The sequence below is a fragment of the Chaetura pelagica genome, unplaced genomic scaffold (assembly GCF_000747805.2).
Source record: "Chaetura pelagica isolate M959 unplaced genomic scaffold, ChaPel_1.0 scaffold17, whole genome shotgun sequence".
NCBI lineage: Eukaryota > Metazoa > Chordata > Aves > Apodiformes > Apodidae > Chaetura > Chaetura pelagica.
In genome coordinates this window covers 4,734,920-4,751,915 of record NW_009970726.1, presented here as the reverse complement: position 1 = coordinate 4,751,915, position 16,996 = coordinate 4,734,920, and the positions used below count along the sequence as shown (strand labels likewise).

Here is a 16,996-nt window from a genome sequence, read left to right as displayed (position 1 = left end):
CAGGACAACCTGCACCCTGTGTGTACCTTCATGGAGAAGTGATGCTGAGGTTCAGCTAAGCAGTAAATGCTTTTTGACAGGGAACAGCAGTGTGAAGTTCAGTTTTCTGTGCCATGCTAAAGTACTCCAAAATTATGATCTACAGCATCTCCCCACCCACTGAGTTGGTTCCTACTAGCAGACCACCCAATCTGTCCTTCTCAGAGTACTGCAGGCTACTGCAAGGCCAAGTCCATGTGTCATCCCTACACACCATGGGATGGAGAGCTTTCCAACCCATTACATTTGCCATCATCAAAGGACTGGTTATGATTAAACTCCGTTTGGGTTATTAGGGTTGTTTTTTTTCTATTAATGCTGAAGATAAATTCAAAATCAAGACAGGAGATGGTGTTTCACTTTCCTCTGACTGTCAGGATCTGCCCATTTTCTGGGAGGCACCTTCTGCAGAGAAGCCCATAGCAGGATGCTCTGGCCCTGGCTGCAGAGGAAGCCAAGGCTGCATCCGACCATTCTGCAGATCCCTTCCTCCTGGCTGCACACAGGCTGCAGCCTGGAGCCCCTCTACAGAACCATCCATCTGCCTTTGCTCACTGGTTTATGAAATACAAACGAAATATCTTCAAGCTGTGTAAATGCCTTAAAAGGAAGAAAACAGAATTAGCACACTTTTCACACTGTCTGCGTAGGAAGGGACTTCCCTTTCCAGGGTTATATCAAGCGAAAAAGTGCTTTGTGTTGTATCCCCTAACATGGCTGAGCAGCACAGAAACACTTTTTTTTTTTGCAGAGCAGATGGGCAAGGGAAGGAATCAAGCTCTTTCCATGTTAACAGATTTATTCTCTTCCCTGGGCCTGAACTTCCATTTCAGGGAGAAATGGAGCACTTCAGCCCGAGGTTTTGGTGCTGGCACAAACCTTGGAAGTATCACAGCAATCAGAGTCTCTTTTCTCCCTTATTGGAAAGCTGGGGGTGATTTTCACTGCCAACAGACAGCAGAGCAGGCAGCTCTCCCATCCCTTGAGACTTCAGGTGACTTGGGGAATGCTGCTTCCATGGGGTTTCCCTAAACTTCCTGATAGAGCACCAGACATTCCAACATTCCCCAACCAGAGCTGCAGCTTGTTCGAGCACTGAAGCAGAGCTGCTCCCAGCTCCAAGGGCATGTTGGATGAAGACACAGCTTTCCACATCACCTCTGCTATAGCTAGAGAAACAAAAGCTCTAAGGTCCAGCTGATGGCACGAGAAGGACTGGCTTGGGCAGGGGGTTTCCCACCAAGCACATGTTGCTGAGCCCAGCCCTGCCAGCAGCTCCCTGCCTCACAGGGTGCTGTGTGAGCACCAGCCATGGTGGTGGCAGTTGCCTTGGGAATAAAGTCCATGTCAGCCTTTTTCTGATTAAAACATGAAGAGAACATAAGGTACTAGAAACTGGTCTGATATTTACCACTGACAGGCTGCAAGAGCTCAGAAATCAAAAAAAAGCCAAGCTTGTAGCTTCCTGTGCTCATCCAACAGAGGAGCAGGGGAGCTGCAGGCTTCGGGTCACTTTTTTGGCCCCACTTCCAGGGATGATCACTGGGTGTGCAAATGCGTGTGCCCGCAGCAGAGGGCAATGCAGGAACAGGAACAAGGGGAGGGAAGGGCAGGTCTCTGGGTGGCAGCTGCAACTGAAAGGTGCACAAAACTCGACACTGCAAACCCAACTGAAGGGAGTGCAAAATTCAGCCAAACGGTATGCAAAACCCACCTGAAGAGCATGCAAAACTCAGCTGAAAGGGTGTGCAAAGCTGCTGCCTTGGAGTGGCTGCAGTCAGAACACAGGAAGGGGCTGCACAAGCTTCTTTCCTGGGACAGGGAAAAGTTTTCATTGTTTTCTTACCCTAGTCTGTCATGAGCCACCAGAACACATTGGTATTTTGTTGTTCACAAGTTTGCACTAGAGGTTGAAGTGGTGTGGCCACAGCCACTCCCTAGTATTGCTAGAATTGTATGGGGTTACACTGCTGCAGAATTTAATCCAAGTATTTTTACTGATTATGGGAAAATTTCCCTACTCTACCTCCATCGATTTTCTATGCTTAAAAGACAGAGAATGAATTTGCCTTCTATCAGGTAAGGAAAAACACTAAAAAAATACTTTTGAGCAATTTACAGGACTATTGTCACAGCTGATGCACATCAATAGTTTAACAGCCTTCAGCTTGTTCTTGATTCAACATCTGACCTCGCTGGGGAGGCAAGCACTACACTCCCCCTAAGTTGCACAGTTGCAAAGAGAATCTCAACAAAAATTGATTTTTTGCAAATTTCTATGCATTTGGTTTATTATAAACAGGAGTTTGTTTCTGAAACCGGTGCCAGTAGGACAGGCTGCTTCATCCCACAAAAAGCTTCCACACAGATGTGCGTAAAATGCCCTAGAACTGCGAGGGAGGAACTAGAAAACTTCCATGAACAACTGAGAAATCCAGTCTTGAACTCTGGGTGGTTTTGAGCATCTTGTTGGCTGCATCCTTGGTGCTAATGGAGAAAAATTAAGAGGGACTGCTTTTGTCTGAATTTTTCTAGGAATCAGACCAAACTCAACACATTAAAAAGTAGCTTTATTCAAATTAATGCATTAAATAGACATACATAAAAATAGCTTAATAAACAGTAATTATTGCACCATCCAAGTCTAAATGCAATCTGTAAGTCTGAGAGTCAATGTATGTGTGGTCAGGTCTTACCAGAAAGTGTTTTTTTATCATATCATGTTACTCCTGATTCTGGTGTTGAATGGGAAGACCAAGTCAGACTGTCTCTCTCATGACCTATATTCCTTTTTCCCCCACTTCTTTCAGCAACAAACAGTAGCGACAATGTTAAACAAGGTTATAAAATCTTTTTAATTAAAAACATCATCATTATTTGAACATTCAAAATAGTTAGCTATGCTTTTATCACAGCATCAATTGAGCTATTTGTTGGATCAGTTGGATCAAGTTCCCCATTCTTCCAGATATACACTGGCTCATTTACAGAAACAAAGACCTGACTGGAAGGCGTGATGGGTTCACCAGACCTACTGGCTGTTCATCACAGCGTGATGCTTCAACAGAAGACAGGCTCCATTTCTTCTTCCCAGCATAAACTTCTGTGTAATTGATTTTTTCAGTGATTTTTTCCAAGATCCTGAAAAGACTGGGGACATTGGAGCCCTTTGAAAATTCAAGTTGCATTTACATAGAGGTGCTTCTCTGTGTCAGAACATGGTGTTCTGCTCTGTGTTTGCATGCATTTCACGTCAGCAGAAATCAAAATCCCCTTACTTTATTATTCTTTATGCCTTTATTCATAGAATAATCAAGAACAAGCAAGATCCTCAGTGACTTTTGTTGAAAGCCATTAAGCTACTGATACAGATACACACTATCCAGAGCTTCAGCCCTGATAGAACAGAAATCTGACCTTTACACAGATAGACAGAATTTCCCTGCCTTTTTCTAAATTAAGCCTCACCAGCAGTAAAAAAAAAAAACTAAAACCAAAAACAAAAAAAACCAAAAACAAAAACAAAAAACTTATGAAAGTGAATTCTCATGATGAGGCTGAAATAAAAGTATCAGAGTTATAACCCGCATCCCTTCTGAACTGTGTTGCAACTTAAAAACTTGCTCACACATTATTTGAAATTTATTATCACCTGACTTGGTCTCTTCCCTGTATGAGATAAGTTTTCATAAGATAATTAACTGAACCTTGGAGAAAAGAATTGCTATAAATGGTTAGGCCTGATAGAGGGAGGATAAAAATTCACATTGTGCTAATAAACATGCCAAGAAAAAGTATGATCATTTAGACAACATTATGTCCAGCCACCAGGATTTATTTCCTTCTTTCCAGAGTTAAAAAAAAAACCAAACACATGATCTGTTCTTGGAACACTGCCTCCAACTGCTTCAAAAATCCATTCAGCTCTCAAGGTATGGGACAAAGAGCATAAATGTTTCCTTGAATGTGTGTGATGTGGAACCAAAAAAAGTACGGTTTGGGCTGTGATGTTTTCCATAACATATAATTGATTACTTAAGGCATTGCACCTTTCTCCCACTGGCATGAGAAGAAGCTGACAGTCAGTTTCAAAGATATTCATCATCTGGGAGAAAGTTATTGTCCTCCAAAATAGGAAGGCACAATATGTGCCTCAGCTTCTTGTAGCTCTAGAGCGGTATTAGCTTTAATGCTGCTCTTCATGTAGGTAATGATAATGGAGCACTAAAGGGACAAAACTGGAAACTACAGCCTGAGGTGCTTTCACGGGCACATGCAGAGACACATTACACTCCAAAGTGTGTATGATACCACCCACACCTACCAAATAAAAGCAGTCCCACAGCCCTCCCTTGGAGCACTGATGTAAGGAGAGAGATAAGATCTTGGTTCTTTATCTTCAATAACCAGAGGCTGTCCTGGGATAAAGAACCATCAGGGGAGAGCTGGTAGGCTCCCACAAGAAGACAAGTTGTCATGATGTGCAATAGAGTGTCCAATAAAATGTTGTAATGTGTTACACAACTTTATGTCCCCAACAACTTAATCTTCTGCCAATTTGCAAAGCCCATGTTGACTGACTAGACAAAACCCAAAGTGACAGGTGAACAAGTTTCTGAAGCACTGTAATAGACATTTAAAGGCACAGGGCTGCAAGAAAAGTCCTGAACTAACCAAGTTACCTGCCAATTTCCCCTGCCTCTGAAATATATGGAATATCTACATGAACATAAACTGCTGTCGGGAACTCCTGCTGCAACAGCATGATTGAGTATTTCTAAGGGCCTTCTCCTTGACATAGACCCAGACTTTAATCGCAGAGCTTGGGTAAACAGTGAATGAGCTGTTTAATCTGCAAAATTAAACCTTCTCATACAGACAGTGTCCAGCTCTGCCAGCTAGACAGCAAGTATTTGACAGCAAACTGTTTATAGCCTACCTCTGCCAGGGGAACAATTTAAGTAGTATCAGAATAGGGTTTTTCCTGTCATGCTTCCCATTCCCAGACTTCTTTGTAAAGTCTGCAAGCAGAGATGCCAACATACCCCATTCTGACCTACATAGCAAACAATTGGACTTGTGTTCCTGCTGCATAATCACCAAAATGAATCATTGTCATGTCTCCTCGATGGCCTGGCAAGATGGAGAGTTTTCTGCTGGGAAGTGTCAGTTGAATCCTGCACCTACTGCTCTCATGACACCAACTGCATATTTTGTGTTTATCACAGGAAAGAAAAACACCCAGCAGAAAAAGACTCGGCTTTAAATTTTGCTCTTTGCCAGGACAAACATGGGAGCAAGTGAAGTACAACTCTGAAACCTCTAGCTTATTAAACTCCAGGGAAAAAAAATAAAATTGCCTCATCAATCGTTTTTGAAAAACAGAGTAATGATGTTAGATAAAAACGTCCGCCCCCCACAACAACATAAATTGCACAAATCTTGGGAATAGGAATGGCCATTATCCACTCTTTCTGTATCTGAGAAGAATTTTAGGGTTGTGTCCTACACTTATTTGAGTTAGAAAGAAAAAAAAAAGTTGCCAGGAATGGGGCATGGGGATGACAAACTATTCTTTGCCTTCTCAGGCTTCCCAGTCCCTGGGTTGGCTTGGCAATGAAAGGTCCCCACTGAGTCAGAAAGATTCACTTTAGAGGAAAGCATCCCTACTGGGAGCAAGCAGCTGGCAGTAGTTAATGTTTATAGTCTTCTGCTGCCATGGTGGATGGGGTCTAAACAAGTGTAGATTTGGACTTGATGTCTTTGAATCAAGCCTGCATTAACCTATGTGATTTGAAGCTTCTCTCTTACCAGCATTTGGAGCATAAAATCCTATCACTTATGCCTAACTGCCACATACTTGTGACTCTATACATGTGGGATAAAATTAAATCAAGACAAACTGAGATGCCTGGTTTCCCCCTTTATAATATATAAGGATAAAAGATTATTTTATTTTATTTTTTTTTTTTTGCCAGGGTAAGCTTCAGGAACTTTAGATATCCTGCTAGAAAAAATTTCTTCTCTCCCCATTAAGAGATACCTTTGAGAGTTTGTCAGACATCCAAATATTATTTCTGCTCTCTCCATTAGAAACCATGTTTTGTAAGCAACAAACATGCACTCTTCACAGACCACCATTTACTTTAACAAATTATTAATCATAACGTGATGCTGGAATGCAAGAAATGCTACATCTCCAACCATGACTCAACAGCAGTTGGTTTGACCTTTGTTTTGTTTGGAAGATCCCAAAAGTTAAAAACCTCTGTTGGGTGAATCGAACCTGGCTGACTATCAGGTTGGCTTTCTCAGGGCTTTGTTTTCTTGGGTTTTTTTGTGAGCTCTTCAAACACAGTTCCCTGAACACTGAGGGGTTCAGAGATCAGCACTTCAGAACCACCACTCTACGAAATGCATCCTGGAAGAAGTATGAATCACCTAAAGATCCACAGAACAATTCTCTATATTGTTTTTCTGGAGTCACAAAATCTTTGAATCTCAATTCATGATGAAGTCAGTAATGCTTCTTTTTTGTTTACTGCAGTGGCTAAATGTTTACCCTCCCCTGTACTGGATATTGTCATTTCCATTCAGTATGCTCCCCAAATGCTATCCTTTTATAAAAGTAGTGCAGCACTGGGAGGACTAGAGAAAATTAAGGAAGGAAAATTGGTTCAAAGAGATAAGGCAGATGTTCCTTGTTATTGCTGGATGGTTACACCTTGTACTTTCCACTATATAATTTTTTTATATATATAATTAATCTAATGACTTGAAAAATGAAGGCTTTATGTGTTCTTCCAGTTTTTTCATCCTGAAAATCTCTAGCAATAGCTCCTAAAGTCAGACTTTAGAAAACCCAACTCAAGATGTAAATATTCAGAAAGAATTTAAAGAATGCTACTCTTCAACCTAGCAACCCAACTTCTAACATATGTACCTTTTCTCTGTGGGAAAGCAGAGTTTTTCCTGTCTCCAACATGAGAAAAAGCAATATAGAATTATGGGAATTGTTCCATTCCTTGGAGTCAGCAACACAAGTGGAAGGCTATGCCTTAGTAATGTGTGGGGCTTTTATCTCCCCTGTCAGGCTGCGAGGATAATACCTAGAAGACATATTCTGGGAGTTGTTCCATCCAAGATTCCTGTACAGGGCTGCACTGTTTACATTGACTACAAATCTGTATGCACAAGAGAACTCAGCATGGGAAGGAAAACCTATTTCTGAAGTCTTTCTGTGAAACAAATTGAACATCGTTTTCCCCATAACAACAGGGGAAAACAGAAATAATTTTGAAGGCTAAAGCATCTCTCAAAAAATTTGCAGGGAACTTCTACTTTCTAATACTACAGTTAAACAAGTCTGCTAAATGAACAGTCTTCCTACACATTCTGAGGTCCATCAAGCGCAGCTAAATTGATCCCTGCGTGTGCCAAAGAAAGGCAATATAGAGACTCCCAATTAAGTAGTTGAAGAAAATTACTTTGCATTGTGAGAACCACATTTTAAAACCCATCATTTCTTGAATGCAGCTGTATTCACTATTGAGGGAGGTTCTCTTCCCCCTTTACTCAGCCTTGGTGAGACCTCACTTGGGAGTATTGTGCCCAGTTCTGAGCTCCCCAGTTCAAGAGGGACAGGGAGAGAGAGAGAGTCCAATGGAGGGCTACAAAAGACCTGGGGCTTTTCAGTCTGGAGAGGAGAAGACTGAGGGGGGATCTAACTAATGTCTATAAATACATGAGGGCTAGACATCAAGAAGGCAGGGACAACCTCTCTTCACTTGTGCCCTGTGATAGGACAAGGGGAATGGACTCAAACATGAGGAAGAACTCTACTGTGAGGGTTACAGAGCACTAGAACAGGCTCCCCAGAGATGTTGTGGAGTCTCCTTCCCTGGATGCCTTTCTGAGTGATCTGCCCTAGCTGTGTGTGTGTTGGTCTTGCTCTGGCAGGGGGGTTAGGCTTGATGATCTTCAAAGGTCCCTTCCAACCCCTAATATTCTGTTGTTCTGTGAGTAACTGCTGAATGCAGCTGTATTCACTATTGGTCCACAAGACACTATGAGCCAAATTAAATATTACTTTTATAGATCAGATCAGATGAGAGATGATAAAAAGAGATTGAGGAGAGGAAAAAGATTCAGGAAGGTTCTGCAAAAGGAAGCAAAGCAACCCTCTACTTAAAGAAAGTATGAGAAACAGGTCTGCAAAAGCAGTGGATCAAGACTTTCAACTGAGGATTTATGGAGCAAGAGATTTTATCTTCAGGCAGAGGTTAGTCTTGTATAAATCCTAACCATTGTTTTAAACAAACTGACCCCAAATTACCCATGATGTTTAGAAGAATCTTGCACTAGAAGAGAATCTTGGTGGTAAATTTGCAATAAGCAAAACATTTAGAAGCGAGACCTTTCCAGTGAACAGGATGATTTTTCTTTGAAAAACTTCCTAACTGTTGATCAATCAGATCTTCAAAGCAGCCCAGGCTGTAAATCTTGAACTTGCTTCAGTTGAACTTGGCATAGACCTTTAATTAGCTTGTTGGCAAAATTATTTAAAGAAAGGTTCTTTGTCTATCTTTCCCTTTCCCAAAGGTACAAAATTGTGTCTAGTAAAAACATAGCCCGTGCTCCCCTGGGAGTATAAACTCAATTGAACTTAGAACTAAATGTGCAAGAATGAAGACATGCTGTTACAAGAACAACTTTCCTCAATGAGCACAGACCCAGCATGAGCACAGAGCACAGCTACGTTGCAGCTGAGAGCCTGACTGCTCTTGACCCAGAAGTAACGGAGCATCAGCAACATGACCAGTCCAAGCTGACAAGCTGCGCCCGGCAGCCAAGTCCTCTTCCACACCTGCACGAGTCTCTGCATGGTGTTATCTTATGGGACCTCAAAAATAATTACAATGATTAACAGATACCCACCTCAAATACACAGATACAAATCTGTGCAGCCTTGGGAACAAGTAGGAGGAACTAGAGTTCCTCATGCTGTTACTACAGCACTGTTGAAATAACAGATGCAGTGGGAGCACTTGGATGGATGGATACAAACTCCTCATAAAGACAGGGAAGGAAGAAGGAAAGACTGGGGGGCTCTTTACATGAAGGAGCAGCTGGATGGCAGTCTGACTGAGAGTGTGGGTCGGGATCAGAAGAGAAGCCAGTAAGAGTGACAAGGATGTGGCAATGTATTACAGACCAGACCATCAGGGTGATGAGGACAGTCTAGCATGGAAACAGGTTGTCCAGAGAGGTTGTGCAGATACCACCTTTCGAGATTTTCAAGGCCTGACTATATATAGCCCTGAGGAACCTGGTCTATTCTCACAGTTGATCCCCCTTGAGAAGGAGGCTGGACTAGATCCAGAGAGGTCTCTTCCAATCTGAACTATACTGTGATCCAAAGTCTAAAGGACAGAATCTCAGACAGGAACTGTGGTTTTGAAATTGAAGCAGAGGAATACAGCATCTCTTAGAGCCAACAAGTCTCAGTTTTGTGACTTAGCCATGAGAATCACACACAGATGCTAACTATAGAAATCAAAACTGCAGATTCCCAGGAAGCTACGAAGAAATGATGGAGCAGTGGTAGTTGCAGCAGAACCCATTCCTTCAACTTGTGAGCATCAAACGTTTATGAAAAAAAAGCAACCAAACAACCCTGGCAACAAAAGTTAACTTGAAGTTAATGTCCCAAAGACCATTTTCTCAGGGCAAGAAACTTTTAAGTTTTCAGTTTCCCTAGCCAGTTAAAAGCCAAGGAATGTGACACTGCACTAAAAAGTATTCCCAGCGAGAAGGGGCAGAGGGGCAAAAAATGTGTTTAATTCACTGACATTCCTGACATGTGTCCTCCCCAACAGTCCTACCCCACAATATAGCATCAGTGCCAAGTTTGAGAAGCAGCTAGAACTTACTGCCTCACTCTTGCTGTGACATTAATATTTTTGGACCATAACAACGAGCTCTCCAATCGAGACTGTGACTATAGTCCTTTCCTAAGAAATGCCCAGCCCTTGTTTTTACTGAAAGAATCATGTTGATGGCTTCTAACCATCTTCAGTGTGATAAGGCTGCACTTCTTACAAAATTACAACTACGCCATCTCCCTTGATTTGCTAAACACACTCCCTCAAATCTTGGTTCTCTGCTTCTCTTTGTACAGGTGGCTTCAGTTCCACCAGTGTCACACAGCTCTTCTCCCATACACAGCTCATGCTCTTGGGAAGCTCACGGTCAGCTCTCCATCCCTACCCACAGCCTCCTCTAGGCAAGCTGCAAATGGGGCTTACTTGTATCATCAGTGATAGCTGCTCCTCAGAGTCTCTAGGCTTTGCCCAGCAGCTGGCCTCCAGCTCTGTGGACTTGAAGACATCTGAAACAATCACCCATGCATTTCTACTGCTACAACACTGTTTTTGGCTTCTTTCCTTTGTTTTCAGAATTGGCTTACAGCCATGACAAGGGTTCAGAACTATTCCCAAAAGGGACAGGCAGTCTAAACAGAAAAGTGATGCTGAAAGGCGCTGGATGTACAGTCACCATATTCTGCTCTGCCTTTTAAGGAACACCAAGCAGCTCAAACAAAGCATGTGCTTCAGTGTGGCTCAACTGTGTAACCAACTTACAAAGTTTATTGGTATTTGACTACAACTGTCCTATGTCTCTGTATCAAAAGTCTCTTAAAATCTTTCCTGCCTATATCAGTGAACCTCTGTGAATATGATCCAAGTGGGAATACACTGCCATGGTTCTCCTGTCCCTAGTAAGGAATTTTTTAATGACTGCACTGCAGTAATTACCCACTTTGCTTAGGTGCAAAAAAGAAAACTTGCAAGTACTTGAGTACTGCTTTAATCAAAAAGCCTCAAAAACCTTCAAAATCTTCAGTTTATTCCTGGGCAAACAGCAGAAAATATACCTCTGGATTCTGTAAAGATTAAGGTAGCAAACTACTCCTTACAGCATCAGTGCCAAACTTGCTATGAAAGGCTTTGGGTTCAAGTTACAATAAACCTCCTATTAGCCTCCAAAAAGAAATTCACACACTAGCACCAGGATTTCAAACCAAGTTTGAAATTCAAGGCTGAATCTTGAAGTTAATACCAAAATTAATTCCTGTGACCAAAGCAATGACTATTGGAGTCATCACTCGAGAAAACATTCATTAATCAGAAATAGATACACATGAATATTATTTTAAACTTCAATTAAATTAATATGGAGTTGACCTGGAAGAGGGTCTTCCTGCCACTCAAGGTCTAACTCTTTAGTCTGCTAACTGCTGGAAAGTAATTTTCCTTGCCCAGTTTTTACAAGCACATTGGAAGTATGCATTACCACCCACAGTATTTCCAACAAATAGTATCTCAGGGAAAAGAGAAAACACACTTTTTAACTGTTCAGACTACATCATTAGAAGGCAAGTCTGCACAAAATCATACACCACTGCAACATGAAAGAATATTAAAATAATAAAAATGAAACAATAACCATAGATATCAATGTTGCATCTTTATGATAATTGCTGAGTTACAGCAATTTATTGTACAAAATTTCTGTTAAGAATAATTAGAACAATCTGTAGAAGGCAATGTTATCATCATTGCCATTTAGTTTTAATGCATGAGTGGCTCTGAAACTGGACAGGTAAAATACTCACAAATGTACCTGGAAAAGCGGTCTGACATTTGCCTGCCTCCATTTCCTTTTGACTTCCCTTCTTCCCTCTCCCCCTGCCTCTGAAAATACCCTCTTTTGTGGTACAGACAGAAAACTCAATGCTTAGTGAGAAGTACTGACTCTCACTGGCCCCTGATCTGGAAGTGAGACAGTCACTGTTCTGAATACCTGAAAAACAGAGCAAGAATAGCAAAACGAGACTCCAGTGTGATACATGATTCTCTACAAATCCCTCTGCATAGAATAGTGAGAGGAAGGTTTTGGTGTCAGCTAGTAGGCAGTAACTTTGAGGAGACTGATGAGGCAAGAAGGGTATGCAAAAGCCCTGCCTGAACCTGAAATACAGGTTGAAAGTGAAGTTGAAGGAAAAATGAGAAACATGAGTGTATGTACAAGTGTGGGTGGGAACCAAGCCTACGGGCACAGCAAACAAAATAAAGAGAGTTGACTGAAGAAATCTGAGATCAGGTGGTAAACACAAGAGCAAAACCACTTTTCCAACACATAAAAGTTTCACTACCCTTGGAGAGCAATGCTTTATGAAACTGCAAACCCTACTGTCTAATTCCATTCTCTTTATTTTGTCTTGGCACTGTCTACATGAATGGAAAACAATTGCAAAAATAGATACATGCACTTTGGTTTTACTGGCTTCCAGAACACGACTGGAATGGAAGCAACAGTTCTAACACATTCATCTTCTTTCAAGCTGTGGTTTCACTGAAAGGTGGTTGTTTCTTGAGCTTTTACTTACAGTATAATTTATGTTAGCCAACAGAATTCCCAAAGGCTTTTTCCCATGCTGGTCCTGTCAGTCTTTTTGAGTGCCCAGCTGAATGCTGCTTCCAAAATTTATCTGTGAAAACTTGCATTTGAATGCTCTTCATTCGTAAGACAGATGGAAAAGTGAAGAGTAAGGAGAAAAATGTACAGAAAGAAAACAGACCTATACAAAAACCATCACAATGGAAACAGAGGTAATTTGATTCTCCATTTCACCATAATAAAAATATTAAAAGTCGTGTTCTTCGGACTATGTGTCACATTCAGTTCCTAAAAGTATCAGCTACAGTACTTTTGTGCTGGAATTCACTTTCCCACTGCTTTCTGTAGACTGTTTGCACTATTTAACCTTAAAGAGTCCAATAGGCTTCTGATTGTTTCACTTCCCATTCCTTTCATCCTATTTTTCATCTTGCTGGAGTTACTTTTTCCAAATGGTATCAGTAGGGCTGCCAGTCCCCATGGTTCTTTATTGATCATTCGCTGAGTTTTATCTTCCTTCTGTAAAATCCAGGCACTTTCTCTAGCCATAGCTACAAATTTCTCCAGCTGTGGCTGATTAACATTCTTGCTGATATTAAGGTCTTGTTCAAAGGGATTCCAGATATAAAGAGGAGACGACTCAGGTTTATTTACTTCCTTTCCCTGCAGACAGTATAAAGAAAAAGCCAAAGTTGCATATATGCATTATAGGCTGAGAAAATAACAAATCACTTGAGTTATTACATTAGCATTAAAACTATTCTGACCTAGTAAAGGAAAAAAAAAAAAGTAAGTATTAATCAAGTTAATTTTCCCGTGAACCTGACTGCATGACTTGTGTTCTCCGAATCCTCTCAGTGGCTGTTTTCCTTGCCACGTTCAGCTTGGATTTCCTTCAAGGCAAAGAACACACAGCTACAGCTTTTTGGCCATTCTCCCATTTGCTTTTCCATAAACCTCAGACCTCACTCATTGCACCCTCCTACTCCTATCTCCATTTGTGTATGGGCAGCATGAGCGTGTCATATTAACCTGCATAGCCCAGTCTGACAAACTACTACAAGCACTTAAACTGTTCAAACCATACCTCTCATGGTGCTCATTACAAGCTGGTATAACAAAACAAGATTACTGCCTTGGCTGAAATTCCCAGTTCAGTCTGTCTTTTAAGTTCAGAGCTATTCAGGTCATGGTCCACTTTTGGGCACTTAGTACAGTACAACACTAGTTGTTGACATCAATGTAGTTTGCTATTTAAATGCACTTTCATCTCAGAGCTTATGAGTGCTACCTAGCTGACCTGCTGTGTTTTATAGAACCTCTTCAAGCTTTCCACTGCAAGCTCTAGCAGGAACTTACCAGCTACTGCTAGTCCAGGAAGTGTCCACATACATGCAACAAACTCTTGCCCCAGGGCCAAGAGTACTAACTAGTGAAACAGAAAAGCATTCGCAGCACAGACATTCCCCCTGACTAGCTCAGACTCCCAACATGTATAGGGCTTTACTTGCCTTTTTAAAGGCTTAATGGCAAATGAAAGTTCTCCAGATTAACAAATAAATTTCTAGGATCAGTATGCAGTGCCAAAAAGAGCTCTCATGCCAGTAACCCATAATGCCCAAGGAGGAAACAGAACACCAGCTAGAGTGTCCACACAGCACTGAAATCCCCCATCCTGCAAGCAGCCCAGCAGGAACAGGTGCCAGTTAAGGTAGCTACATTTGTATAAATTTCTGTTACACTTGCATACACACACAAGTATCAATAAACAGCATGACTTAGTGCCAAAAGCAACTTTCAGAACTTGGTTTAAGTTTTCATGCAAGCACCGTCTGGGTCTGGACTCCCAACTCTAGATGCAAAGACTTTTGCTATGATACACATCATGACGTTTTAGAAATTTTCCTCTCTCGGAAGCAAAATAGCTTCTCCTTTTTAAAACTGCCACTTTTATTACAGGGTTGTCAAGAAAAAATCATACAGGCTTAGTAATAGAATTTGTACTTTCCAACACCTTCAAGTAATGGCACTGGCATGTTCTTAATGGTGCTGTAAGCAATTAGGCTCCAAGAGGAAAACTCTCTCCCTTCACAGAAAGGACTCAGTTCCTGCATATAAACAATTTAAATGTACTTTGTGTATAAAAATAAAAATTACATCAATTCTTGCTTAGCACATGTAATTTGTCAAATGGCAGAAGTACAATTGATAATAATGAAAGATTAAAATGTATTTACCTTTCGAAGATTTAGAGAATTTTTTCTGAAATCAAAGTTTCCAAAATATTCAAAAAAATCTCCCAACAATACATCTAAGGGAAGGAAAACCAAGAGCCATCAGTAACGTTAAGGGAAAGTTTCTTCTCAACACGGTCTTAAAAATTATTTGGAAAAAAAAGTTTATGAACATTTACCTACCAAGTGTTTCTGTATTTTTTGTAGGTTTAATCTTGCTCAAATCACTAACAAATGAGCAATCATAGCCTCCAATGACATGCTTGTCTTTTTCATCTGAAACAAAAATCACAGGCATATTTGAAGTGAGAAACAATAAAAGCCATTGCATTTAGTAACATTCAGATAACATTTAATTGAGACTGAATTAAATGAATGCCATCATATTAAGTAACTCAAAATAGGAGTTCACAAGTGAACTTTCAGGGTAAGAATCAATTTAAGTGGTTAAAAATTTATAAGAAAACAGTCAGTGGGCAGGCAAAAGAAAAGAAGCATGGGTAAATGACATATTTTCAAAAGCCTACAGGCATAAAGTGTATGACATCTTTGTGTCTCTGAAGTTACTACTTCTAAGTTAACAAACCTGTTATCTCTGCATACAGAGCTTTATTATTTACTAAACACCACAAATTTTTGATGTTAATACCTACATGAAGGCTTTAAAAAAATCAGACCCAAAGTGTCTACTGTCTTTTTCTGAAAAACTTCAGAGAATCAGAAATATTCTTGCAAAGTTTCAGGACAGGTGTTTTATGTTGAAAATGTCTACAGAATTATAATAGAAATGCTTAAACTGATTTTAAAGCAACTGAACACAAGACCTTTTCTCCATTTAAAGTACTCAAAGCTTCCAAGGGGTGTATGTCAACAAGCAGAAGGCATAAGAGAGGAATCAAGAACTTGGGGTGTCATCTTGTATGCTTTCATGGATTTACTGAAGATAATACACCCTAAAAGCTATGTATGAAACAGCCAGAACAGCTTCTTTGTGAAGATATAAGAATTATTTGCAGATGGTCTGAGCAGTCTCAAGGATATTACAAATGCTGAGAGAAAAATTTAGCCTTTCTTTTAAACATTTGGTTTCTATCAAACAACAGGCATAATATCAATCTGCACAAAATCCTTAACAACTGCACAGACATTTGAGACCTTACAAGTTCTAAAAACCAAAATATAAAATAAACAAAAGGCAGCCAGCATGGGGTCACTTAGCAAATAAATGACTTGTAATTATCTCTAAGTAGAATCTAGTATTGCATAGAAAATAGATTTATTTTGCCATTAAAAATGCATTATTTTCACACACATACAAAAAAGTAAAACTTGCATATTCCCTCAAACTTAAGGCATACATAATATGCATTGGTATTTGAGGGCCTGAAAACATTTCTTGGGTTTATTAATCACTTTAGAGGAAACAAATGTGAAAGTCACTTCAATAAACCCATGAACAGCTGTCCTTACCTGCCAGTCCTTTGAGTTGGTCTAGTGTTGGAATGATAGGTGGTGATCTCTTTTGCAGAAAAAACATGACCATCATGGTCAGAGAGAAGTTTGTAATCCAGTTACCAGGAACACTATTGGTAAGTCCATGAACACGGGCCCAACACCGTATGGTGAACACCAGCGCTCTCACCCGGGAATCCAGAGAGCCATAGATATACAGGAGTTCTGAGCTTCTTATAGCGATGCTGAAGGAGAAATGAAAAGTAAAAGACATGGGAATAATGAGAGAACTGTTAAGTTCCAGATGCAGTGTTAATTGTTCAGCCTTATAGCATCAACTTTAAGGGCATTGGGTATCCATTAAAAAATAAATAAATCAACTTTTATGCATTCATAAACATACAAGTGAATGCCTAAAATTGTCCAGGATGAAGTTTCTGGCAGTTTTCCATATTAAGGAGACAGTTATGGGTAAATAATAATACTGCATTTGTACTGTTTCCCTCCTTGTTCCACATCACAGTGGGAGGAAAAAAAAGCAAAATAACCCCCCAAAAATCCACCATCAACTACTCAGAAGTGAAACTATGCAGAATCAAGGCAAAAAACACAATGTAGCCACCATTGCCTTTGAGCTCATATCTGTATCCTGAAATAAAATAAAATACAACTAGAACTTCTTTTACAAATTTAATCTCAAAAGTAATAAAATAATGTACTGAAAAATACATGAAAAGTGCAGAGACACAATGAATCTGGAAAACAAATCAATTTGGTAATTTTCAAATGACTCATGTTTGGTCCTGCTG

At 40.3% G+C, this 16,996-nt stretch overlaps 1 protein-coding gene across 1 annotated transcript in view; it reads right to left on the bottom strand.

Moving 5' to 3' along the window:
* Positions 1-12,451: 12,451 nt before the first annotated feature.
* The window catches only part of MTPAP (mitochondrial poly(A) polymerase), an 18,726-nt gene continuing 14,181 nt past the window's right edge, over positions 12,452-16,996 (bottom strand). Inside the window, exons 6-9 of the mRNA XM_010007035.1 lie at positions 16,206-16,432; positions 14,919-15,011; positions 14,739-14,812; positions 12,452-13,164 (exon numbers count right to left, since the gene is read on the bottom strand). Of these exons, the coding sequence (XP_010005337.1) occupies positions 12,826-13,164; positions 14,739-14,812; positions 14,919-15,011; positions 16,206-16,432 (733 nt within the window). The 3' untranslated portion in view covers positions 12,452-12,825. The remainder of the gene's footprint in view (positions 13,165-14,738; positions 14,813-14,918; positions 15,012-16,205; positions 16,433-16,996) is intronic.